General features: G+C 53.3%; 1 protein-coding gene across 3 annotated transcripts; it reads left to right on the top strand.

Moving 5' to 3' along the window:
* Window positions 1-5,849: 5,849 nt before the first annotated feature.
* SCN4B (sodium voltage-gated channel beta subunit 4) lies at window positions 5,850-25,557 on the top strand. Of its 3 annotated transcripts, none has more exons than XM_055273344.2 (5): window positions 5,853-6,272; window positions 13,674-13,846; window positions 14,837-15,065; window positions 17,570-17,699; window positions 21,785-25,557. In XM_055273344.2, the coding sequence occupies exons 1-5, from the start codon at window positions 6,212-6,214 to the stop codon at window positions 21,876-21,878; spliced, it is 687 nt and encodes a 228-aa protein (XP_055129319.1). In that variant the 5' UTR covers window positions 5,853-6,211; the 3' UTR covers window positions 21,879-25,557. The 3 variants fall into 3 exon arrangements, with proteins under 3 accessions (XP_055129323.1, XP_055129319.1, XP_055129320.2); XM_055273345.2 differs by lacking the exon at window positions 5,853-6,272 and adding an exon at window positions 12,678-13,345; XM_055273348.2 differs by lacking the exons at window positions 13,674-13,846; window positions 14,837-15,065 and having other exon boundaries at window positions 5,850-6,272.
* The last annotated feature ends 1,386 nt before the right edge of the window (window positions 25,558-26,943 follow it).

The raw sequence follows: 26,943 nt of genomic DNA, 5'->3' as shown, positions 1-26,943 counted from the left end.
CCAAGTCTGACTTGCCTCGTTAGGCCCACCAGCCAGGTCAGAAACTCCTGTCTTTCCAGTCAAGACTGTAGATGGAAGATACAAGTCCTCCCTGCCTCCCTCTCCCTGAGTGCTCCCAGCTTTGCCAAATCTGTCACCATCTCCCTCAACTCCCCCGACAGCATGCTCATACCCGTGCAGGCTGTCCACTGGAGCTGAGCCTGCTGGAAGGGCTAAGAGGTGGATTTCATGGCCATCTTGAACTTGAAGGGCATTGAGGGAGGAAGGTATGGGACTCTTGGCTAGACCAATAAGAGGAGCCATTATTTCTCGAGTACCTACTCTGTGCCTGGTGCTGACCTAGGTATTCGATGTATATCAGCTTACTTCATCCTCAGGGCAAGGCCCCGCCCAAATGCATTCTTTTCTCATTTTTACACATGAGGAAACAAAGTTCTGCTGTATTACAAGTATGTGTACAAACAAGGTGGCACAGCTAGGAAACAGCAGAGCCAAATTCACACTCAGGGCCTGGTGAGGCCAAAGCCATCACATGACACCAGGAGAAAGGACAGTGAACTGGACTCTCGCAGACCGAGCACTTGGGGGTGGGGGAAGGGTGGCTTGGAGCCAACCCTAAAATGACCATGGATAAGGGCAAAACTGTGAGCAGAGGCCACGCTCTCCTGGTGGGCCCCTCCCGCCCACCCCTGCATGGCCTGGCCCTTGGCCCCACAGCTCTGTGCAAACAGCTGCAGCATCTGCTGGCCACCTTCCCCTCTCCTGGCTTCTCGCTCCACTCCCTTCCTGCCAAAAGCCTGTGTATCCTCTGCTTCACCTACTGGACAATTGTCTCCCTGTCCCCACCCGTCCCCTTCAGCCTGAGCCACATTCCAACTTTAAGTTGCCCTCGACTCAGGAAGACTCTCCTCTGCTCCCATGCCTCCTCTCTTCCTCTCCTCTGCCCCCCACCTTCTCTGCCACATTTCCTCTCCCGGTCCACATCCTCCCTCTCCCCTCACTTTGCAAGACCCACTGCTCCCACACTAAAATGCTCCTAATGCATGAAACCAGAGCATCTGGGGAGTCCTGCCAGGTACTCCGCGCTATGCTGTGCTTCTGGCTTGGCCAGTCTGTCTCAGGTGCCCATTTCAGAGCCAGGCCAGGAGGGCATCTAACTACTCAGCTGACAAGGCAGTGCTGTGAGCGGCAGGCTGCAATGAATGACAGACCTTTCCAAAGCCTCCAGTTCCCAGCCCTCCTGAGCCACCATCCTCCCTTGATGGGCAGGCAGGGGGCCATGGTGACCCATGAAGCAGAGAGAGAAATATAGCTCTGGGGTGCTGGGTAGGGTGGTTGACACCTTGCCCAGGGGCTTCAAACCCCACCCCAATGTGGCCTATAGTAAAGAGATGTCCAGGACTCACCCCATCTTGGAGCTACTGCAAGGGCAGCACATACCTGCTCCCGGAAGTGGGCACACACCCTCTCCAGCCCAGGACTGGCCGGTGAGCATCCCTCTGGTCAGGATATTTCAGCTCCCTCCTCCCTCTGCCCTCCTCCTTCCAATGAGCTCATCTGTCTGGGGCTCCCTACCCATCTCAGCCTGAAAGGATGTTTGGACAGAACCTGGCAGAAAACAGAAACAGAGGAAGGGAGGGATTGAGGAGGTGGCTGCCTACCTGCCTCTGCCCAGAGCCCCTAGAAAGCAGAGAGGAGTGAGAAGAAGCGATCGACTCTCCTTGGGAGAAGGGTTCAGAAAGAGTTTATCTTTACTCCAACTCGCTGGTGTGAGGTGGACTCTGTGCGGTGTTCCTTGCTGGACTGCTAAGCCGCGTGCCTGCGGGTTGGTTTGGTACATGCTGTCCTGTTAACCCCCTCGGCACCTGCCAAACTTTAGGGGACGCTGAGACTCTGGCTAGGGGCAAGCCAGTGCTCTGAGCTGGAGGAAGGGAGTGGTGAGTAGGGAGGGGTAGAGCGAAGACCTCAGTGCCGCAGAAGGAAGCTCCCAAAAGTCTGTCCAGGTAGCGTCCACTCAATCCCTACCCAAGTGGCAGAAGGGTTTGTGAACATTTAACTTTAAGTTAGTGCAAGTAGAGAATCTCCTGCCTCCAGTTTCCCCATTCTGAGACCGGGGCTCTGGTTACCACCAGGGGGTAGCTCAGGGAAGGCAAGATGCACCTCTCGGTGTTGCTCTGGAGAGGAGCTCTGAGGTGGGTGTGTGTGGGGGGAGGCGGGCTCCCTGCAGAGCCGGTTGTCCTCCAGCTCCAAGAGCCGAGTCAGCGCTGCGCTGAGCTCCCTCTGTTACCTGCAGTGCCCCAGCAGGAGCGCGAGGGTTTATGGGGGAAGAGGAGGGAGAGGGAGGCTGGTGGGGAAGGGCAATAGTGGAGCCAGAGTGGGAGGAGGCTCCCTGCCAGGCTCTTGTTACTTAGGAGGAACTCCTCTCAAAATAGCGCTGGAGACCTCCTTGGAGCTCTCTGTTGCCCTTCCTCCTCTGTACAGGGTCTCGATAGCTTTCTGAGAACTGACAGGGGAGGAAGCATCCCATGTACCCCCACCCTGATCATCTGTACAAGGCGATCCCGCTCCAGGGGGTGAATGCCTTCCAGTGTAAGAGCGGCTCTGGAGGCTGGCAGCTGCAGCTCGGCCCATTCCTGCCCACCCGACTTCCCCTGGGGCATGCTGATTCCTCTCTAGGCTGGCCCCTCCTGGAAAGCAGGCACCCACCCTCCTTCCTAGCTCAGATCCAGCTCCCTAGGAGGGCAGGGGAGGAGCAGACCAACTGAGTCAGTTGCTTTGTCCCTGAGGATTTTTGTTGGGCTAACTGCTTCAAAGAACCCTACACGAATCCTCAAGGAAACAATCTCCTTCCCCTTAAATCTAGGCCTTGTCTCCCGCAGCCTGAGAGCGGGCAGTTCTCTGACAACTCTGTGGCACAGGGCCCAATCCACCTCTGCATCTTTGAAAACTGGCTCTTCAATGTATTTCTGAGCTAGGCCACCCAAGAGCTGCGTGTGCATTACCCCATCACCAGGAATCGGGCTTGTCCGACCGTGGCTGGGGACTGTGTCCCCAGATACCACCCCTGCCCTCCCCTAAGGGACTTCCAGCAGAAGGGACAGGAGCCAAGGTGTGGTGTCTGTTTCTTCCTGTCCCTATCCAGTGACTGGGGACTCTTGAGCTGGGTGAAGAGGTGCTAAATCAGGGAGGGCCCCTGGAAAAGATAGTTTTGAAAAGGTAAGAGAGAAGGAGCTCTGACCTTTTGACACCCTCTCCCCTGGCATCCTCAGTAGGTGGCTCTGAGTTAGATCGATGGGCTAGGTTTTTGAGAATTTTTGAGGAAAGTGCTCTATAAATGTAAAATCCTCTAGCCCTTAAGCTAATCCATTTCCCAAGCACTCTTTCTGCCCAGCTGCGGAGCCCTCCTGGAGTTCTTCAGAGGAAAGCTGGGGGTGTGGACTGGGGAAATCAAGTAATGGGCAGGTTCTAACGCTGACTTTAACAGTAACTTTGTAGGTGACCTCGTGTTACACATTCTACCTCTCTGAGCCCGTTTCTTCATTCCTAAGGCATGAGGGTTTCCTACGGACCCTTCAAAGTCTATGAATTGGTGAGGTAGCAGTGAGGTAGAAGGGAAGGTGGGGAGAGGACACTGAGGACACTGGCCACCTTTTCCTGTCACCAGGATCTAAAGATATCCCTGCAGCTCTGTCCCTCTCCTCCCCCTGCTCTGGGCAGGGGTCATTTTCCTTCCCTTTGGCTCACCTCCTCTCTCACCTCAGTCTAGGGCTCTGAGAAACATGACCCCTGCTGTAAAAATAAAGTGGTCAGTTTGTATGCCTGGCCCTGCTGATGTAGCGCAAGGACCTCCTGGGGGAAGGACGGGGTAAGCCTGCGAACCTGGAGACAGACGGGGAGGCTTGGCCTCAGGGCCCACAGACCTCTTTAAGTTCAAATGTACTGAGTGTTTATCCTGTGCCTAGATGTCTGCTAAGCACTTTTACATGCAGTAATACCTCATTCCCTCTTTACAGCTAGGTCCACTTCTGATGCTGCAAGTCCTGGAGCAAATGTACAAATGGAAATTATACATATGTCTAAATATTAATCAGGATAACAAAGTGTTAAAATTGATGTTTTATCCTCTGCCTTTAATTACTTTTCCTTCATGATAACCTGGAAAACCATGTCCAAAATGAAATTTTCAGGCCATTCTCTGGTACACGCTCTTCTCTGGTCCTGTAGTGAGAGGGGCTCTTGTGCATGCCTGGGGTGTATGTCAAATTTCATGCATTCCCCATCACCTGCAAACAGCTGTCCCTTGCCCAGTGCTCTAGCCCTTGACTGTACATCTGATATGGTCAGCTCTTGAAAGGACGGATCTGGGGAACAGGGGAATTCCAGAGTTCCTGATACCTGGAGTACAGTCTAGAAGGGGAGGAGTTGCATGCCCCCGCCTGCCCTGCCCCCTTGGTCCCATGGACTCATTCTCCAGTGAGGAGGGGCATGGCCAGAGGAGGGCCAGAATGAGGGCCTTTAAACCCAGAAATCCAGGGCTGAGGCTCCTGTTGCCCAGGTCCAGGGGTAACATTGCTCTTAATAAGCCTAGGAGGCAAATATCATTGCATTCACCATTTTATAGACGAGGAGCAGAGGCTCCCCCAGAAGACTGTAACTTGCTCAAAGCCGTACAGTCATAAATGGTGGCGCTGCCACAGCCTCTGTGCCACTATAGGGAAGGCAGCGACCCTCTCTCCTGAAAAAGCAAACAGACATTCAGCACTTTGCCTGCAACCTCAAGGGGTCCGTGATCACTCCGAAGTCCACCCAGAGACCCCTCGTTAAGAAGGCGGTGCGTTGGTGTGCCTGCAGCAGAAGTCAGACCATGAAGTGTGAGCGGGCTTCCCAGTTCGGACCAGTCCTAGACAGTAAAGAGGGCCTGTGAGGCAGGGAGGGTCTTGGATGGTTGGAAAGGTGCTGAGGAGGAGATCGACTCATTTACAGAACCACCACCCCAAGTAGCACCGCTCAGGTGAAACTCTTTCACTTGGGCCTGTCTGGGAAAAGGCTTACTCGTTCACAGCTCTCCTCAGCCCTCTGACCTGGTTGTCACCCTGGACTCCTCCACCCCTACCCCAAAAGGGAGGCCGAGGGAGTCTGCCTTTCCGAAGAAAACAGGAGAGTTGGAGGAGGGCGAAAAGGCAGAGTCTGAGGCGGATGGCCTAGGTGGGGAAAATGAGAAGCAGGGATGCAGCGGGAGGGTGAAATGGGGCGCAGGACACAGACCAGGCGCGGACCATCCTGCTCCCTAACCTGGAGCGTGGTGATTTCCAAGGGGTCCATGGAGAAATGTGGGGCGGGGTGGTGTGGGGGTGGGGGAAGGGAGTGCGGGGGCAGTTTGCAATTGGAAAGCTTTGTTCCGGGCTTCCTAAAACAACCGCCGGAGTTGCTGAGCGATGGGGCAGAAGGTGGCGGGAGCGGGTCCCGAGGCTGCACGCGCGCCAAGTCGCACGGCCACGGAGGAGGCGCAGGCTGCAGTGAGCAAGCCCGCACACACCCACCCGTTGCGGCAGCGTCCGCTGCGGACTTTAGAGCGGTCCCTTGGCGGTCCTGGGAGAGGGAGCCGCTAACCTTCCCGTGTTCCCCCAAGCAAAGCAAAACAGCCTTCTAACAACCGAAAAGCTCCACCTCTACTTCCCCCTGAACTATGCTCCTAATTGGCAGCTCAGCGCATGGGATGATGCGGGTGGCTGCAGGCAGGCCCCGCAGTGCCAGCCGCAGCAGCCCAGCCCCACTGGAGAGGGAGTTGGGGGCACGGCGTGGTCCCGGGTCTCCGGGACCGCGCGGCGGGGCGCGGCAGGCAGGGTGCGCAGCGGGCGGGGGCTCCCTGGATTCCGCGGCGGCCACCGCCCCTCCTGCGGCTGGAGCGCTTCCAGAGCAGAGGCGCAGCCTCGCTCGCCGCTGCGCTCGCTCCGTCTTCCTCCCTCTCCTGCTCCAGCTCCTCCTCCTCCTTCCCTCCCGCCGCCGCTCCAGCAGCCGGCGAGCGCGCCTCCCCCTCCGCTCCCTCCCTCCCCCTCCTCTCGCTCTCTGCCCGCTAACTTTCCCGAGCCCCGACCGGCGGCGCAGAGCTCCGGAGTAGCTTCGTGGCCGAACGCCGACCTCGGGCGGAGAGCGCGGCTGTGCCCCGTATCCCATCCCCGCGACCCCCGCGCGCTCCGGAGAGAACAGGACTATGTCCGGGGCTGGGGACGGAGGCAAAGCCCCGGCGAGATGGCTGGGCACTGGGCTTTTGGGTAAGGCAGCCCCAGCTTGGTCTCTTCTCTTGCCTCCTCCCACCCCCAGAGAAGGGGATACTCGAGAAGGAAGATGCCTTGGATAGGGTGGGCTTTGGAGTGCCGCACGGAATGAGGATGGTGGCCGCCGGCTCCCTGCCTGGTTCCCGCCTGGTTCATAGGCTGTGCTCCCTGGGGACCGTGTGCGTCCCTCTCTACCCCATCAGCCCGCCAGTCTCAGGATTAGTTTTTTTGCTGTCTCTGGCACCTTCGGCTCCAGGTTTTTGGAGCTGGATCTTGGGGCTGCAGCGCGGGTCTCCAGAGTTCAGAGGTTCAGGATGCTGGAGGAGGGGGTCCGTGCCTTGAGTGCAGGGGAAACCAGGTGGGTTGCACGTGTAAGTGTTGGGATGGTGGTTTCCATGCCTGCCCAGAGCCGTTTGCTTGTTTCCCAGGCACCAGGCATGCACCAGTTGGGGGTGGGGGAGTCCCCTTCTTCCTGGGCCCTTTTCCTGCTTTGCTCCTCTGCCCTCTACCTCCCTCAGGAGCCACTGCCTTCTCTACAGCAGCACCTGAAAGCTGGAAGGGGCTGGAGGGGCTTGCGGGATCATTCAAGGCCCTTTAGGAACAGCCTCGTCTCTCTTCCTACAAAGAGATTCTGTAGGGAAGACCTGTTTGACCTGCTCCTGGCTCTTCATTTTTGGAGTGAATATGGAGACAGAGGAGACATGTCCAGAGGACACGGAGGAAGAAGCATTATTAATATCTATTAATATGCACATGAGAGTTTTGAGTGTCAAACTCCAAGAGATTAGGGAATGATATTTATTCGTCCAGGATGTAATCTCCTCATAAATCATAGCCAGACTTTAATGTAAGCCGACTCTATCTCCGGCAACGGCATCTCTTCCTGTTTATATTGGTCAGATTTGGCTTTTGGCAGCTCCCTGCATTGGGTAAGACACACGGTGTAGGTATTTGTGCTGAAAACAGGGAGACAGAAGCCTATGAGGGAAGTGGCTACTGTTTCTGCGAATGTAAACTGTGTGCAGATCTAGCAGGTTGGTGTCTGGTGGTGAAGAGGGGAGACAGTATTTCTTGTACTTAGGATGTTTATTTACCTCCATACCGCTAGATGGAAGACACCCTTGTTTTCTCCTTACCTTTGGCACAGATTTCATGCTGGTTTCAGAGTGACTTTAATGAAGTGGGCCTCAGTGAGGCCTGAGGCTCCTTTTCACAGGGTGGGCACAGTGCCATTCCATGCTACTTCCCCTCATCCCATCTCAGATCAGCCCAGGTCCCCATGGTGGCAATGGCAGGGGTAAAGGATCACTGAGGAATTCAAACTCAGACAGTCATTAAACTACCCCACTTCACACCTCTGGCTCATCTTCCTGGGTGGTGGGATGCCAGTCCCTTGTTTGTTAGAATACTCATAGAACCAGGCCTCTGTGGGCAACCAAGAGGGCCCCGAAAATGATGTGCGTGTGTGTGTGTGTGTGTGCACATGTGTAAGGGGGATTGTGGGCACAGTCTTGGTACATTTCTCCAGGTGGAAGCCCCACCTTCTCCAAGGACTGTTCAGCTGTATAGACCAGGTAGGGGCTAAGGCCTATTGATGTAGGTTTAGATGAATTTCTGAGCTACCCTTTGGGAGCCCAGGAGAAAGCAGAGTGACTTGTAGGTGGGAGACCTGCAGGCCCCAGGACTGGCCTCATCTGCTCTGTCCCCTGCCCCTCTGGTCTGCAGAGGGACTCCAACCAAAGTCCCTTTGGCCCTTGACCAGGTAACACTGACTGAGCCCTCACAGGGGCATTGGTCTGAGCTTGGGACATAGATGACATCCTTGCTCTCAGTCCAGTGGGGGAGACACAGAGACGACTGGACAGCCAACTGGAGGTGTTCCCTGGGAGCATCAGAGTTGGCAGGGACTTTGTGAAGCAGAGCACAGAACTCTCCTAGGGATGAGGAAGTCATGGTCCAGAGAGGGATGGTGACTTGTCTAGGGGCGCATGGCCAATTGATGGCCAAGTGGGACAGAATCTGAGTTTCCTGGGCTCTGTCACACCACGCTGCTTCCCACTTAACTCAAGTCTGGTGAGGGGGAAGGTAAACAGCAATTGTGCTTAGGGCTGAGGAGTAAATGAGGCTCTGGGGCATGGGCGTGGAAGGATAAAGACTTGAGGGGCCTAGAGCTGCTGTTTTCACAGCTTCGGAGACTGGGTACAGAGCAGTGAACTCCCAGGAGTCCTCTTCCCCTCTCCCCGTATCAAACCCATTCTCATAGACTGAGACCAAAGTGATTTTTGATAACCTAACAAAATGCCCTTCTCTTAAACTGAGAAGCAGTTTCCAAGGCTATATTATTGCCATTGAGGTTTATGTGCTTTCCAATCTCTTCCTAAGCATGTAACTGGTAATATCTCTGTCCTGCCCACTCCTTCCTTGTTACCCCATTTACTTAATTGCTGTGATCTGTGTTTAATTATCACTTGTGAGGGTGCTCTGTTGCACAACCCTGTTTCCCCTGGTGTGTATTTATTAAGGGCTTGTTTAATGAGAATGCAGCTAAGGAGAGGGTGCACAGTCCCACTCAGAGGAAGAAAAAGGAAAGAGGAAGCCAGGAGACTGTGGAGAAGAAGAGAGGAAAGGGGAGAAGTGGAGGGAGTTTGAATCTGGAATCCTGGGTTTGAATCTGGAAAACATGCTTAGTTCTCCTTCTGAACCTGCTGGAGGTGCAAGCCTGTGGGGGCACCTGAGAGAGAAGGCTGGAGTCCCAAAGCTCTTATGACTGGCCCCCTTCTGGTGGGATCAGCATGAGAGGGAGACTGGGCACAGCAGACGACCTTGCCCTGCTGCCAGTCCTCAAGGAGGTGTAGGGATCTCTGCGTAAGCCAGGGGTGGGCCGTGCCAACACAACCTGCTCTCTGGCCTGTAAGAGGAGGGACAGGCATGCTGCTGGGACTTGTTTGCAAAGCTGGTTTCATTGAGCATCCCATGCTGTCTCAGGGGCATGCTTTCATACCAGCAAAGCTCCTGGGGATGGGCAGGAAGCAGGTAGGTTGCCTAGGGAGAGGGAGCTGAAATCTTTCCTTTGTCTCTGGGCCCAGGGGCCTTACCCGGCCCAGCCCTGCCTCCCAAAGCCCCCAGAGCCTGCACCCCAGGTGGGGTCCTGTCCTGCTGGCCTCGGCCCACTTTCTGCCCCCCAGCTCTAACTTTGAGCCTTTCTAACTCTCCCTGGGCCAGAGTGTATTAGCTTCCCTATTAAAGTCAGCTGTGTGTCCACTTGCCATGCCAGCAAGCCCTCACAGCTATACTTAGAGTGGGTACCAGCTTGCCCCTCTTTCCTCCCCCCATCCTGGGGTGGCTGTGAGTGATCACTGCATGTGGGAAAAGGTGGTGGAATGTTTCCTGCTTCCACATTTGCCGTGGGATATATGGTAGCTGCCATAAGATTCCTGCCGGTGTGAATATTTAATAATATGATTTGCATGTGCTGAATACTTTTCCACTTTAACAAAAGTGATCCTGAGTCAGTCCTCAGACAAAACCCCAGATGAGGATGGCAGGGGGCCAGGACTTCAGAGAAGGCAAAGAAAATGGCTGCTCTGAGAGTGGCTTTTTCGTGAGGAAAAGCAAGGTTTTGGGGTTCAGGATGGAATTCCACGGGATCATGACTGGGAAGAGTTGTTCCTCAATTCCACAATGCCAGAAAGAGGCCCCCCCCACTTCAAACACACACATGTACACTTTAACATTCTAGAATTAAGTTTAGAAAACAGCAAAGCAAGGCTTTCTTTACTCCAGGGAAACGGCCACACGGAAATAAGCCAAGAAGTGGTAGAGGGTGAAAATACAGATCAATGTGGGAATGGCCTGGAGACATTCTTGGCTGACACTGGTTATTCAGGGAAGCTAGGGGTGCCCTGGTTACCTGTGATGAGGGACACCCTTGTCCCCTGCTCCCCTTTCAAATACCACCCTCCTCTCCCTGCAGGGTGCCCACTCACAGAAGCCCCTCATGTGTTTTATAATCTCCCGTTTTGGCTTCACGCCAAGCTTGAGAAGTAGGAAAGAGGCATCCCTGCCCTGGCTTGGGGATATGCACACCGGTTGTGGCACCTCTGACTTTCTCAAGGTCAGCTGGCAGAGTGGGGCCTGCCTTGCGCATGCTCACCAGTCCTCTCTGGACTTGGTCATCCTGAAGCAGCCCTCCGGTGGCCTTTATGGACCAACACCTGCTCCTGGTTCCCCCCTCTCCCCAACAGCAGCCTCATAGAAGACACTGAGTTCAATGGGAGGCAGGCCCCTCGGCTTTCTCGTGCGTGACCCTCCCAGACATAACTGGCAGGATTACATGACTCCCGGCTGGGAGGGCTGTGCACTGAAGAAGCCAGGCTCGCCCACCCTCTATGATGCTTTCACTCGGGCAGGGCTCTGGACTCTGTGAAACCATATCTGCTGGTTTTCATTTTCCCCTCCCAGCTACTGAGGAAATGGCAATGCTTCACTCGCAGAGACCTGAGTGTATTGGAGTTAAGTCATCCACATAGGCGCACACAACCCTGGCAGAAATGTGTACTGTGTCATGAGCCAGACCTTAAAGATACAGTGTTCTTCTCTCTTCTGGACCCATCTTTTGCTTGTTTTTGCTTCTATTTAAAGCAACCAACAAGATTTCCCTTTTCGCATGCATCTTTTGTGCTCTTGAATATCTTTTTCTGGCTGGGGTTGAGGTGGGGAGATTTGGGCACCGATCTGAGTTCCCCCATTTCCTCCAGGACCCTGATTCCTGGACCGGTATGCTGATGAGGAGGAGCTGCCACACTCCTTGGTGCCCTGAGGGAGGCCATTAGCTATCAGGAAGCTGCCTTGTCTGACAGCTTCCCTGTCCACTGCTCTGCATTCACTTCCTGTTTGTGGGGGCTATGGAGAGTGGGAAGCAGAGTTGGTGTCTCCCACCAGAAGGTTCTAGTGCTGGCCGCAGACTGGAGAGTGGGATCTTGTGTCTGGCTTCTGTCCCTAGACCTCTGGGGTAGATAGGGCGGAGGAGGGCAGAGGTAAACAGAAAGGCGGAAGTTCTATGGAGTGCTAAGCCCTGATAGCAGTGTTTTTCTTGGAGAGTGTGGTTGGTCGCAGAGCGGTGGAAGGGGGGTTAATATCTGAACGCTGCTTATGCCACTCACTGGGTGTGTGGCCATGAGCAAGGTAATCTCTTTAAGCCTGTTTCCTCATTTGTTTATTGGGAATAAAAATACTAACTTATAGGATTATGATGAGGGTTAAATGAGACAGTGTATATAAAATACCTCTCCTATCCTACAGTAACTGCTCAATCGCAAATTCACCATTTACTATGTGGCCCTGGGCAAGTCAACTTAACCTCTCTGAGCCTCAATTTCATCATATATAAAATGGGAACATTATACCTGCCTTTGAGCATTCTAATAAAAGTCGGAGTTAGTATGCACAAATCCTCTCGCACCGTGGTTCTCAAAGTGTGGTCCCTGCGCACAGTATTCCCTGGGAACTTTTTAGAAACGTAAAAGCTCAGGCTCCACTCCAGACCTGAATCAGAACTCCAGGGGCTGGGCGGAGCCAGCCGTAACTGTTCTCCAGGGGATTCTGATGCACTCTCAAAGTTTGAAAACCATGGCTCTAGAACAAATCCTGGCTGGCCACAAATCCTAGGAGCTGACCAAAAATGAAGGCTAATTGAAATAACTTCCCAGCACTAATTGGAGCCCTGGTGGGCAGATCTGGGTCTCTTAGGCAAGTTACATAACCTCTCTAGGCTCAGTTGTCTCACCTACAATGTGGACCTATAATAGTACGTGACTCATAGGACAGGCCGTGAGGATGAAATATGCCTGGCACATAGTAGATGCTCAGTTAATATCAGCTATTACTATCGTTATCGACAGTGGCCGAATCACCATGGGGTTACTGGACCACGGGGTGTGATTTTAGGGCTGGGGGCTATGAGCACTTCACTTTGTCATCAGAAGCTAAGGGCACAGGAAGAAGCTGAGCGAGCAGGGCTGCCTGATCTTCTTGGAGATCCTTTTCTGTCATTTGAAAAGCATTGCTCAGACGCATTATCATCCGGTGGGGGCAAAACAAGAGGTCTATGATGCAGAACAGGGAATTAAGTTAGACAACAGAGGGCCTTCCTGAGAGTGGAGGTGGAAGGTGCCAGTGTCCTCCAGGGACGAGGTGAGGCAGGCATCCACTTCCGGACACCCTCCCCGCCCCCGCCTCCACCGACCTTGAGGCGAGTGGGGTTTCCTTGAGGCAACTGCAGGACTGGGGGTGGGTGTGTGTGGGGGGCGGGGTGGCGGGGAACCAGGCCCCCTTACAAGGACTCCGGAGCGGGAGTTCGGAGGCCGTGAGTGGAGAGGCCTCGTCCCAGCGGAGGGGGCCGCATCAGAGTGCTGGGGCGGAGGTTGGAAGGATGAGAAGGAAGCCTGAGGGCGCTCGGGGACGCTCGGGGACGAGGGGGCGGAGTGTGGTGAGGAGGCCGGGCTGCCGGGCTCAAGAGGGGACCGCGGGTCCAGCGCCCTCCCCGTCCCGCCCCCGCGCGCGTGCAGTCGGGCTGGCCCGGAATCCCTCCCCAGGGTGTCTTCTGCCACTGACTTTCCCACCCTGGCTGCGCCCGCGCGCCCCCGCGGCTGCCAAGCTCCAAGCTCCGCGTCGGTCCCCACCCCCGCAGTGTTCCCCCGCGCCGGGCCGTCTTCCTGCGGTTCCCAGGGTCCCGTTTGGCGGCCAGAGGGCGTCGGACTCGGCTGGTCCAGCGAGGTTCAGCCCGAACGTGTCCTTCTGCCTCTCTGCTCCTGGGGACCAGGGAGGAGCCTCCAGGGCGGGGGAACGAGAGGCTCCTGGACGGCGGCCCGGGACTGCGGCGGCAGCGTTTCTCTTCTTCACCTTACGGGACCCGGCTCTTCCCCCTCCTCGACCGCCCAGCCCGTCAGTCCTGAAAACCTGGCGAGAGGCGCGCACTGTCCTAGGGGAATTCCCCTGCACACAGAAGGGAGCCCGCCCTGCGCGTCCTGGAGTGGGTGCGGCAGGAGCGCTTCCAGGCACTGCGTCCCCAGGTGAGGGGCGGAGCGGGGGCGCGGTTCGAGGCAGTGGCCCGGCCTTTGTTTCCTTGGGTTGGGGTGACCCCTGGTGGTCATCCAGAGCGCAACAAGGGCTACTCCCTGGTCCAGAATTCAGTCCTTTCCAGGGGAGAAATAGAGAATGATGGAAGGTGGCCCAGGCGGTGTTGATTGGAGTAGAGAGCCATCCTCCCGAAGTTGGCACTGAGGGTGATAGAGACCTACCTGCCCGGCCAAGCCACTCCGCCCCGCCCAAGCATCCCCTTCCAGAGCTCCAGGCTGTTTTGGTGGGGTTTTATTAAGGGAGGCGGTGCTCCTTACACAGGCCTCTTCCTGATCCCCGTAACCCTGTCGCTGGAGGTGTCTGTGGGGAAGGCCACCAACATCTACGCTGTCAATGGCACGGAGATCCTGCTGCCCTGCACCTTCTCCAGCTGCTTTGGCTTCGAGGACCTCCACTTCCGGTGGACCTACAACAGCAGTGACGCATTCAAGATTGTAAGTATTTGGAGGAAGGACAGTACAGTCCAGCCTCCCTCACCCATGCCTCGCCTCCCAGGCTCTGGTCCCTTCTGGACTGAGACCCACTGCGATGGTCCCCAGAACCCACCTTTTGCCACCCTTTCTCCCAGTATTCTTTTCAGAGCCTGCCAGGAAGGATGTAACTGGGAGAGATGCTTAGATCGTGTTGCCAGAATTCGGGGACTGTTGGAATTCTTGGCTAGAGTCCTCTGTCTGGTCTTAAGAAACACCCGAAGCTTGGATTGCTTGTCTAAAAATCAATAGTTTAGTCTAACAAACAGGAGAGAGAAAGGCCTTGGAAAGCTTGGAGAGAGAGAATGAGAAGAGTCTGAATGAGGGAAGGGCTGAGAAGCTGGACTGGCAGGGAAAGGAGAGAGGAGGAGAGGGAGAGCTGCAGGAGCATTGGCGCGGCTGCGGTGGGGGTGGGAGTGAACTCACTAGATTGTACTCACTCTACAATCTAGTGGGGGATCCTGAGACTTTCACAGGGAAGCCACAAGAGACCAACTCTGGTTATAATTAAATGCTGACCTCAGAGGGTGCTGACGGGCAGAGCTGTGGGATTGATCCAGGTCTTGATAGGGGGCCAAAATTCAGTTGGGCAGGTGACATGGTGTCAGCAAAGGCTGGGTGGGAGGTGACAGAGGGAGGTGAGTGCGGTGTTTGCAGGAGTCATTACGTAAAAGGCTTTTATGAAGACAGCAGTAAGAGCTGTGCTGCATTCCAGGGAGACCTTAATAAAAGGAAATGGGTTTAGCCTGAAACAAGTAAAATTCAGGTTAGACAGGCAGAGCTATTTACGCTGGAAGAAGAAACCACGGGGGAAGGAGCAGGGTGTGACTGCAGGCTCTTCCTGGTCCTGGACAGGGGAAGCACCCAAGGAGTGGGCTGGTGTGATGTCATGACCCTTGAGGACCCTGATTCTTTCTTGGCTACTTTCTCACCCCAACCCCCTTCCTCCACCAGCTCATAGAGGGGACTGTGAAGAATGAGAAGTCTGACCCCAAGGTGACGTTGAAAGACGATGACCGCATCGCTCTGGTAGGCTCTACTAAGGAGAAGATGAACAACATTTCCATTGTGCTGAGGGACCTGGAGTTCAGCGACACGGGCAAATACACCTGCCATGTGAAGAACCCCAAGGAGAATAATCTCCAGCACCACGCCACCATCTTCCTCCAAGTCGTTGATAGACGTATGCAGTAGGGGCTGGCACAGGGCAGTGGAATGGGAAGGACTTGGGAGGCACCCAACTCAGCATCACAGTGAAATGGCAAAATGGACCGTGTTGGTGTTTTCTTTTGCTTTACACTTTCCAGAGCTGCTGGAGTTACATCTAAAAGCTAGAAGAGCTCAGCTTGAACACTTATTCTGCTACCAAATCGCTTATGAAATACTCTTAGCCTCTCTAAGCCTCGTTTTCTTCATCTGTAAAATGGGAATATGGCTTCATTTTCCAGAGTTGTGGTTAGAGAAGCTACCTGGGAGTGTTTTGTGGCTAGTAAGGTTTTCTCCGTGTATACTGATTATTAATACCACTGGGTATTCCATTAGCAAAAATTGATTGAATGTCAGACATTGGACTGAGAAGTGCTATGAGTGATACATTACATTCTTCCTTGAGGAATTCACAGTACAAGGTAGGACAGAAGACAAATAAATAGCTAGAATGGGCAGAACATGATGCATACATCTGCCAGTAGAGGCGAAAACAACAGAGATGGAGTAAGACATGGCCCTTGTCCTCTGGGGGCTTACATCCTACCTAGGATTCCAGTCTGACACAGGAGGACCAATCATACAAGGAGGGTGCATATGACAAGGAGCCAGGTGGTCCCTGACCGGACCTGGTATGGTTAGAGAAGGAGGATATGATAACCAGGGCTGGAGAAGTGAGGCGCGGCCCCAGAGAGGGGAGGAGCTTGGAAGACTAGGGAAGCGCAGAAGCAGAGAGAAAAAGGGAAGGGGGCTTGCCCAAGGATCCTGACTCTGCTGCGTTTTGTGTGTACCGGGGGTTTGCTGCTCTCCTGGATGACACTGAGTCCCTGGAGAGGGAGACACCCGTGAGTTCAATCTTGAGTGTGCAAGGGCGGAGCCAGAGGTTATCCAATCAGCCTTTCTGAGCCTAGAGTCATAGGTCTGCCTATGGTGTCACCTCTTCCTTTCCGTCTGGGCTCCTGTCACCCGGCTTGTGCTCAGCCTTTTCAGAAGGAAGAGAACCGGCATTTGTGGAGCATTTCTGGGTGCCAGGTCCCCAGTTAGGTGCTGTCATTGACTTTAGCTCCTTTGCTCCTCACCAGCTCCCTTGAGGTGGATCGTCTCTCCATCTGTATGGATTCATTCATCCATCTGTTCAACAAATATTTACTGAGCACTTTGTATGGGGCAGACGTTATTCTAGGTTCCGAGGATGTGATATGAACAAGATAGACAAATTCCTGCCTTTATGGAGATTACCTTCCTCCTCTTCTGTGTATAAAGATACACAATAGAAAATAAAGAAGAAAAATGATATTGTAGAGGAGAACATGGCTAGTGTTAAGAAGAAAAAATAAAGCAGGAAAGAAAGATGGGGTGCCAGCAGGGTGAATAGAGAAGGGCTCTCTGGAAAAGGTGATAAAGTGGGGATATTTGAAGGAGGTGAGAGAGGAGCCATGAGGGCGTCTTTGGGAAGATAGAGAGGGAACAGTGAGTGCAAAGGCCTTGAGGCAGATGCGTGAAGAATCACAGCAGGCTAGTGCTGGAGCAGGGCAAGGAGTGAGAGATGAGTCAGATCAAGCCAGATTGTGTAACCACCCTACTGGAAGGGTGAATGAGGTGGGAGCCCCTGGGAGCAGAGGAGTTAAGGCCTAAACAGGTTCACTTGGGCCCCTATGCCAAGAATAGATGATAGAGGGAGGAGATCAGTCAGGAAGCAATTGCAGACATCCATGCAAGAGGTGGCTTGGGCCAGGGCCAGGGAGATTGTGAGCCATTAGATTCTAGAATTTTGTAAAGTTAGAGCTGTCAGGATTCTCAGGTAGCTTGGATAAAGCATTTGAATAAAAGGCATCAAAGAAGACTCCAAGGATTGTGGTTATAGCAATTGGGAGGATAAAGTTGTTCTCGGTGGAGAGGAGGAAGACTGTGGGTAGAGCAGGTCCGGGAAGCAGTCAGGAGTTCAGTTTTCAGATGAAGAAACCGAGGCTAGGAGGATCCAATGACCTGCCCAACATCGCCAGCTACTTAGTGACAGTTAAATCCCATACTTAAAATTCAGACTATCTGACTCCAAAGTCTTCTCACCATCTAAGAGGTATCATAGGGAGGTTCTTAATTTTTTCTATGTGAGCAAAGGAGGTCTAGAAAGAGGCAATGAAATTTTCGCCTGGCAATTTGGGGATCAAGTCACCACTCAAACTTGAGTGTTATGGGCTCCAATTCTGATTTGTTCCAGAACTTGTGTGAGTGCATCTGTGGGAGGGCATGTGCAGGGCAGGGGAGAGGGCCCCTTGTGTGTGCCCTAGCCTGATAAATGCCATGCTCTGCCTCTCCAGCTTCCTGCTGCAGGCCTGGGGAGGGCTGGGGGTCTGGGGGTGGATGTGCCCCAGATGCCAGGGGGTGGAGGTTACATGGCCCTTGCACTGCCACGATGCTCAACTCCAGGTTGACTCCTGCTCCCTTTGTGCCTTCCCTTTCCTCCCTACTCGGGCCACACAGTGGAAGAAGTGGACAACACAGTGACACTCATCATCCTGGCTGTTGTGGGCGGGGTCATTGGGCTCCTCATCCTCATCCTGCTGATCAAGAAACTCATTATCTTCATCCTGAAGAAGACACGGGAGAAGAAGTGAGTTGATCTGGAGCACGCTCCTGTCCTCCCAGCAGCCCACCACCCTCTCATCTACCCCCATCAGCTTTCAGCCTTCCACCTGCCTCCTCATTGTCCTCATTCCCATTCCTACTGCTCTCTGTTCTATCCCTGCCACCCCCTCCCCATCTCTAAGCCCCTTCCTCATCACTTTCCCTCCTCCCCATCCTCCCAATATGTATTGAATATGTTCATTGAATACACAAACGCCAGCCACCTGCTCTTCCTCATCCCACTATCTTCCTTCTCGTCCCATTAGCCTCTCTTTCCATTTCTACCACCCAACCGAGAGCCTTACCAAAGGACTTAAGAAGCCTTTGAAAAAACAGAGAAAATGTAAGATTCCATGTACAGAGACTCTAAAATGGGAAGACCCTTCTAGGGAGATGGGAGCGAAATTCTTCTGTTAGGAATTTCTGAAAATTCAGATGGAGGTGATTTTTAAAAAGTTTGAAAAGGCAGATATGGCCTCCCAGGGAGCCCTAGGATAAGTTCAGGTATAAAAATAGACATCTATAAGGGGAAGGGGAGGGAAGATGGGGGAGGTACGGAGGGTGCAACCCTCAGGCCCAGAGTTTTTGGAACAGTATCAGACAGGCTCCAGAGCGGCATGTGGAGAACCTTGCAAAACTAGAGCAGGGAAAAGGCATTTGAAAGTTGTGTTCTGAGCAAGACAGGTGTGAAGAGATGGCTTCCCATTGGAACAGAGAGGGTGATGGTAACCATGAGATGCAAAGAGAAGGGAGAACTGCTCTGCTCCTGTTTGCTGAAACATTCTGCTCTGCTGAGAAGAGGGAATTCCACTAGAAAGGGCAGAACTTACTCTGGAAAGAGGGGATGGAAGTTAGAGGTAGGGAGAGGAAGTACAGGTAGCAGCATTGGGGCTGGGGAGCAGGGGAGGACCCCAGAACTGGGTCGTCGATGAAGAGCTCAAGGGTTGTCTTCCTGCCTTGTGGCCAGAGGCTGTGAGGGTTTGGGTGATCTTGAGAGAGGCTAGAAGTGTGGAGCTTGATTAGGTTCTGTTTTTCATAACCAGTCTTATTATCGATGGATGGAGAACAAATTTGTCAATATATGGTTTAAAAGCACTTAGAAAAGACAACAGTGGTCCTTCAGAGCCACAGTGGGTTTATCAAAGACAAGACATGCTAAGCTTTGATGTGCGTGCCTGAAGTCCCAGCTACCTAGGGGGCTGAGGCAGGAGGATGCCTTGAGCCCAGGAGTTTGAGTCCAGCCTGGGCAACTTAGCAAGACCTCATCTCTTAAAAAAAAAAAAAAAAAAAAAAGGAATGCTAGATGTCTTCTTGATAGGGCACTGGCAGAACAGGAGATTGCTCTGGAAAATACCACTTCCTGTCATTCATGAAATGCCTACCATATGTTAGGAATTCCACCAGGCAATTTTATACACTACCCATAATTATTATTTTACAATTGAGCAAAGTGAGGCTGAGAGTAGTGAAGTGACTTGCCCAAGGTCACACAGCTAGTAAGTGATAGAGCTGGGATTTGAACTCTGACTAATTTGGCTTCAAAGCTTAAACCATTGCCAGGATGTTCTATTGACTCATTGGGCATATCTAGAGTTCATTCATTTATCTGTTCATTTTGTGGCTGTTTTTGAGGCACTGTGTGCAAGGCACTGTGCCAGATGCTGTAGGAAATTATGGAAGGAATGAGATTCTGCCTTTAACTAAAGAAGACAAGATACACATAAATGTGTATATAATACAAGGTAGAGGGGATCAGTGCCAGCAATGTTTGATACAATGCTGCTGTAGGGGTTCAGGACAGGGTGAAATTCTGGGGAAGGATTTCTGGCTGAATGGGTGTTTGTGGCAGGCCTTGCAAGATGAATATAACTTAAGCCCTGGGGAGAGTGAAAGGAAGATTATTCCAGATGGAGGCACCACTGAGAGCCAAGGCAGAGAGTCTGGGAAGTGGGCTTGTGTCTGGAGAACAAGGTTTTTGTTTGTTGAGAGAGCCGGGTATGGTGAGGTGGGCGGGGAGGAGAAAAAAAGCCTGCAGAGGGTGTTGGGGACCTGGGAGTCCAGGCTGTGATTGACTTCTGACTCAGGGGAGCTGGCAAGGGCTTGCTGGGCCCTGGCACGATCAGAGAGCACAGTAAAAAGGATCTGGCCGTGGTGGGCGGAGGGACTGGGTGGGAGAGCCTGGGGGCAGGGGATAGGCTGTAGGGAAGCCTGAGGGTGTCCTTGGAGTGGCAGGGAATGCCCGCATTACAGCAGAGACAGTGGCTTCTCAAGAACAGGGAGGTACTAGACAGCATCTCACCATTGATTTTGAAACGTGGGTGCTGTTTCCTCTGTCTGGAATTTACCCTCTCTCTTTTCCTGCTCATCTTTCTTGGTTTCAAAGAAGCTTGGAAGTTTAAGGTAGACTTCCAAAAAGCCTTCCCTGACTCCTAGGAGGAGGCTTCCTAGGTTGGGTCCCTCCTTCCTACATCCCTCATCCTGTTATTTGCCACAGTGTGTCACAATCACTTGTTTAATGTCACATCCCCTAGGAGAGTGCACGTTTCCGACACAGTGCCTGGTACCCAGTAGGTTCTTAGTGGAGAATTATGGACTGCATGGAATACAGTTAGGTGGGTCGTAATTGGCTGGGTTAACTATACCTTAGGTATAGAGACAGACAGATAGAGAGAGAGAGATGGGTCCATCCAAATACAGGTCTTTAGTGCATTCCACAGGGCTCTGCCTGTTCATTGTTGTTATTAACATTTGAAGTACACTAGGGATGTCATATTTACCAAACTTCCAGAAGCCTAGTGACTATGTTGGAAAAAGAAAAGGGATCTAGGAAGGTCTTGATAGGCTGGAGCTAGGAACTAGATGTCGCAAGATGAAATTAATGAGGACAAAATATTCAGTCCTTCTCAAAGGCCTCAAACCCAGCTGCCCAAGCCCAGGGTGAGGATAGGATGTAGTTTAGTTGTGGCAGCTGTGAAAGACTTGGCCATTTTCATGAGCAGAAAGCTCAGAGGGATGCAGATGCTCCCTGGGGAGCTCTGTGTGCCCAGCCTGGGCACTGCTGTGGAGGAGGGACACACTGCCCAGGTGTCAGGGAGGAGGGACACACTGAAGTCAGAGCATGTCCAGCTCAGGGCGGTCAGGGTGGAACGGCTCCCAGGAGGTGTCTTCCCATCTGACCATCTCTCCTTCCTGCTGTCTTCTGCTCCATCCCACCAAACTCTGCCCAGACCTGTCACCCTTGAAGCCAAACCCACTGCCTGCTCTGCCCCTTCCATGGACTCTGTTCTTCTCTTAATATCTCTGGTCACAGAGAGCTCAGGGAGGAAGGACTGGGGGCCCTGGGGAGAGGGAGTCTGTGTCCTCAGCATACTCCTTGCTGCCCTGGACCCCTCCCCCTGGCGTGGCACAGCCTGGGAACTGACCCCTGGGAACAGCACCTGGTGCCCTTTGCTTTCTGCCATGTTGAGACAACTAGGTGACAGCTAAGCTTTATTGAGAATCTTCTTTTTTTCTTTTTTTGAGACAGAGTCTCGCTCTGTTGCCCAGGCTGGAGTGCAGTGGCACGATCTCGGCTCACTGCAACCTCCGCCTCCCAGGTTCAAGCGATTCTCCTGTCTCAGCCTCCCTTGTAGCTGGGACTATAGGCACATGCCACCATGCCTCGCTAATTTTTGTATTTTTAGTAGAGACAGGGTTTTGCCATGTTGGCCAGGCTGGTCTCCAACTCCTGACCTCAAGTGATCCACCTGCCTTGGCCTCCCAAAGTGCTGGGATTACAGGCGTGAGCCACTGTGCCTGGCCAGTTGAGAACTTTCTACATGCCAGGCACTCTTCTAAGTGCTCATTTCTCCTTCCAGCAACCCCGCGCAGAAGGTGTCATCCATACATCTCTTTCACAAATGAGGGAACTGAGGTACAGACAGGTTAGGTGACATGGCCTCTGGCTACCTTAGCTGTGTAGAAGGCCAGGGAGAGGCACAGGGCTGGGTGCAGGGCCCACGGCTCCTGCCACAATTCTCCCCCTACTCTTGCTCCTCTCCTCACCACTGTCCCTTCTCTCTCCCTCTCCAGGAAGGAGTGTCTCGTGAGCTCCTCGGGGAATGACAACACGGAGAACGGCTTGCCTGGCTCCAAGGCAGAGGAGAAACCACCTTCAAAAGTGTGAGCCCTGCTTCGGGCTGAGCAGCTGCAGGGAGCCCCCTTTCTGATGATGAAACTGATGCTTGAGCCCCATCCGTAGAACCCACGTGCCTGAGACATCTGCTGCTTGGCTCAAACTGTAGTCTTTCCGGGCACAAGAAACCAGAGTCCTGCCCAGCCTGCCCATCCGCTTCCCAGTCAGGGCTCCCCAGGGACAAGGGATGGCCAGGGGAGGGGGTCTGTGGAAGATTCAGGAGAAAGAAAGGAGAGGCTAGGGTGGTGTGGAGGGGCTGGTCCCCTGACACCTGGGCAGATGGGGTCTCCTTCGGTCTCCCTACCCTGCACAATCAGGGCCTTGGTTTTCCTCCATACTTCTCTTCACAGGAGACTGGGAGGATCCGTGAGGGTTGTCCTAAGAGCTGCGCCCTGGAGATGGGGTGTAGGAAGAGGTGGCTTCCTTTGGAGATGGGAGTGGGCTGGAGGCCTCTGGAGAAGACCTGGGGTGGAGGCTGATGGGGGCAGGCCCACAGTGAGAGGCTGCCTCGGCTTCATAGGATGCCAGATCCCCCACAGTCTTCCAAGTAGGGAACTTCCTTTCCCCTGTCCCGGGACCCTATCTGCCTATCCCCTCCCCTGCTCAGAGTTTTTAAGCCCTCCCAACCAGGGCTGGCCGCCTTGGTCTTGGGGGGTCCTGGCCACCTAGCCTGCTCCTCTGCTCTCTGGGTTAGTGAAGGGCTCAGGAAGGGGCTCCTCGAGCCTTCCTGGAGCACCCGAGTGCTCCCTATGCCTTTCCAAGCATTTCTACTTGGGGAATTGGGCCGCAGAGGTAGTGAGCCAGTGTCCTGGGCCTCTGGGATGCCCGCCCCATCGCTGCCAATGCTGGCAGCCCCTCCCCTGGCATGGCAGGACCATCGCCACTCTGGGCACTCCCGAGCCCAGCTCTCCCCTGCTCCTCCCCCTCCTACCTGAGAGGCTGCACCCTCCAACCTCCCATTGGCTCGCTCCTCCGTGCCCTCCATCACGCCCTGCCCCCAGGGTGGTTCATTTCCCAGCCCCGGGTCAAGGGCCTGCCTTTGCCTCAGGGACTCTCTTTCTTTGGATGAGGGGGGTCCTTGGGTTTCCCAGCTGCTTCTTGCTCAGCTGGGCCACCCCCTCCCACCCTGGGGTTGGGGAGGAGCAGGGAGTGGGTGCCCACAGTTTTCCTTTGCTTCTCCCAGAGCTGGTTTGCACAGCCCTTGTGTGTGGGGCTAGACTGTGCCTTAGTCCTGAGTCCTAGCCCTTACCCCCATCCTCTCTAGCCGGTATGTCCGGACATAACAGCAGAGTCTGGCGTGGTGCTGGTGAGGGTTCTCCAGCCCTCCCCTCCCCAAGGGCATAGAGGGAGCCATGAGGCTGGAATTGGCCAGTGACTGAATCTTGGAGACACCGGCCAGGTGCTCCCATTGGGGTTTCTAGCCTGTCCTAGGGGGAGGTGGTGATGTTGGGAGTGAGATCTCCTGATGCAGCCCATTGTGTGAGTCCCTGTGGGGCAGAATTGGTGAGGCCAGGGATGGCAGGGAAAAGTGGTAACAGGCCTCTCGGCCCATCTACTTCCAATCCCTCTCTCCCTTACTGATTTTTTGATGCCCTGTCTTCTGGGCCCCTAGAAGGGATGAGAGAGGAGTAGCCCTCTTTTTCAGAGAGTTTGGGGTCTACCTCAGAGCTCTCCCTGTCAAAAAGCAGCTGCAAGCCTCGTGAGGGTGGAGGTGGGGGAGACTGGGGACCAGTAGCACCTGCAGGGTGCCCGTGGCTGTGGCCAGTGTCCCTTAGCCAACCTGCTGGGCTCACCAGTTCCCCGTCTGATCTGCCTGTGCGCCTCCCATTCTTCTCTACCTAGAACCTGTCATGGGCTGGGGTTCAGATTTTCCTAGCTTTGGGAGCAGATAGACCAGAGCCACCAGCCATTCAGAAAACTTCTTACAGCTGCCTTCATGCAAAACTGCTTTCTTCTTCCTTCTCAATGGTGACATTTGAAGAGGTGGAGCACCTTGGGGCTTCTCTTCCTGTCTTAAGAGAAAGCCAAGGCATGTAGAGTAGGGAGAAGAAGGGCACCATCCTCTCTTTCCTCCCTTGGGTCTACTGCTGATTTCTAGATGGATCATGCAGCTTCTCTGGGCTCAACTCTTTCCATCTACCAAATGGGTGTAATAATACTTACCTACCTCACAGGACTGTTGTGAGGCTTGGTGAGTTTTGTCTAAAAACATCTTTTTGGCTTGGAAAGGGATCTGGGAAGCCAGGTATTAATTGCAGGGATAGTTCCAAGTCTGTCCTGTCTTCATCTCTGTGTCCCATCTCTAACCCCGCCCCCCCCGCCCGCCCCACACACACGCTCTCTCTCTTTCTTTCCATCCCACCCCCTTGGAATTATTTAGTCTTTGCAATATTAGAAACCTTGACTCTGATACTTAAAGCTTCTTGTCCATGGCTCTTTTTTGATGGTTTTCAATAGATGTGATTGAGATTGTAGAGGGGGCATTTTTGGTTGCCCCCATGCCTGGGGGCACTACTAAGAATGCTAAATTTAGCCCCCACAACAAAGAATCATCCTGTCTCATGTCAACATTATACCCATGGAGAAACACTGGCATGGATTTGCACTAGGATGTATATGGGCAAAGCTATCTTCCCCAAGTGGAACCTCAGTGCATGCAAATCTCTGATGGTGGCTTCCAGGGCTTGTGGGCTAGAGAGAGCCACTTACAAAGTCGATCTTGAGAGACCTGGGCGCATGCAGCTGCGCTGAGTGATGGCAGCGAGACTAAAGACGAAGTTCCGAGCTCCTCATCGACTACAAAATATGAAATAGCATTCCAGGTTCTGGGCTTCTCCCCATGTTGGAACTGAACAGAAGGCAGCCTGAATAAACCCCTGATGTTAGAGAGGCCTGGGGAGAGCAGCCGATGGGGCTCAGACTACATATAGCAGGCCAATAAGAGCTCTTGTGGAGTGAGGGTATGAGAGCACGCTTTGAGATGGCAGGAGGTGGGGTGTGCTTGTGTGGAGTGTGCATGTGGAAATGCATGCGTGTGCAGGCAGTGTGGGTACTTGGCGGCATGACTGTGGAGTGGGTGGGCTCTGCATGGAAGGGGTGATGCATGATGGGCAGATGCTGAACATTTCAGGAGCTGTCTTTCTTGGGCTGAGCTGTGCCTGTTGAGGCATCTGGAGACTGAGAAAGAATTAAAGGCAGAGAAGACCAACTGTGCTCCTGCATTCCGTCACTCCATGACTTCATCTCACTGTTACAGACAGCTGCCATCAGAGGGCTGGCAGTAGGGAGTTCCAGGAGCAGGGACTTCTCGGGAAAATCCTATAGCTTGCTTTACTTTACTTTGTCCCAGGTTGGAGTCCCTACCCTCCCACCTCCCACCTGATATGCAGTGCTTTTGACTATCTTATGCATGGTTTATTCCTCTGGCTTGGATGACAACAATACCCATAGTCAGTTTTCCTATGTAACTATAGATCAAATGATGCAGCGACAGGACTTGGGAGGCCTCAGGTGTGCGAGTGCCTCTGGGAGGCACAGATGCACACACACCCAGCACTGACTTGTGTTCAAGCACAAAACGGATATAATCAGTCTGGCCTCTACAACAAGTTTTGCATTGTAGAATTGTATTTAGCTTTGCCTTGGATGAAATAAAAATTATGTTTAATAATTTGGGATTTGGGGGCTTCCATTTTTGACTGGTTGGGAGTTGGGTTCCAGTTTTATTTCTTGCCAGCTGTGCTTAGGACAAGTTTCTTTACCCTCTCTGAGCCTCAATCTGTTTGTGTCTAAAATGTTACCTGCCTAGGTGAAATAACACAGGCAAACTGCCTAAGAACGTCTGGCACATTCACAGGTGTTTGGGTCGTTTCCATTCCCATACCTTCTCTGGAGAAGTTGGCAACGTGGCTCTTTAATACTGGAATCATTGCCAGGGCCCTCCTGGTATGGATGACCTTGGTCATGACCCTGGCACCACAAATGTCACAACAGCTCCTCCCCCAGGCTCGCTCTCTCCTTCCCTTCCCCGGGTTAGTTAGGTCCAGGTAAAATCTGCTTCACATGAACGCCTACCTTCCAAAGAGTTTCCGGGTGCTGGGCATAAGGCCAGCGCCTGGGAAGGAACTGGGGATATGTACCAATGTGTAGGTGTTTGCTTATATTCTTGGACTTTCTCATACCACAATTTCTTACCATACCGTATTCCTCTCTTCAATGGATTCACCTCACACTGCATTTCAAAGGGTTCCAGATACTAAGTACTCAGAAGAGCTTGTTGAAAGACCCTCTCTTCTCCGTCAAGGACTCCAGGTACGCAGAATCAGTTTCGGCAGATGTCCCTGCCAGCTCTGCTTCCTCCAGCCCTCAGCTATAGAGACTGTGCGCTGTGCTTCGCCCTGAATGGATTCACCACCCGGGTTCCCCACGCAGCCACTTTCCTGTCTTCAGGTACTTCCTGTTGCCTGGGACCTCCTGCTACCTTCCCATCTGCAATACACCGGTTGGATATTGGGGTTTCCTGAGGCAAGCCTGGGTTTAGAACGCTTGGTATGCTATGCATTGAACTTGCAGTTACCCCTGTAAGGATCAGTCCCCAGGTCTGATTAGGTCTCTGTCATTGCTCTGTTTCATCCCTACTTCCTTCCCCACCCAATAGCCATTATAACTGACAGATGGCCCAATGTCTCAAAACCACATTAGGAACCGGGACTGTCCTGGGCAAACCTGGATATAGGGTCACTCCCTGTTAAGCTCCATGCCAGCCCCATGCTGACTCAATGGGGACTAACATACACACAAATTAAGGGTCCTTAATTTGAGCTGGTGGCAGGCAGGCAGATCAGATTGACTTTAGGAGGTCTGTATACCTAAAAATAAAGGTGAAAGTGAACATATGTGCTTAGGGAATCTTTCAGAAGGGCCTTGGTACAAAAACTGGGAATTATCTTCTACTCCCCCCCATTGGTGTTAGGAAAGAAGCTGGTTGCACTTTCCTCCCCTTCCTCCCCAAGCATGTCGTCTTCTCTGTTGCTTTCATAAGAGAGAGGGGAGCTTT

The sequence above is a fragment of the Symphalangus syndactylus genome, chromosome 3 (genome assembly GCF_028878055.3).
Source record: "Symphalangus syndactylus isolate Jambi chromosome 3, NHGRI_mSymSyn1-v2.1_pri, whole genome shotgun sequence".
NCBI lineage: Eukaryota > Metazoa > Chordata > Mammalia > Primates > Hylobatidae > Symphalangus > Symphalangus syndactylus.
The sequence above is the reverse complement of the archived record's forward strand: the minus strand, read 5'-3'. Positions and strand labels throughout refer to the sequence as shown.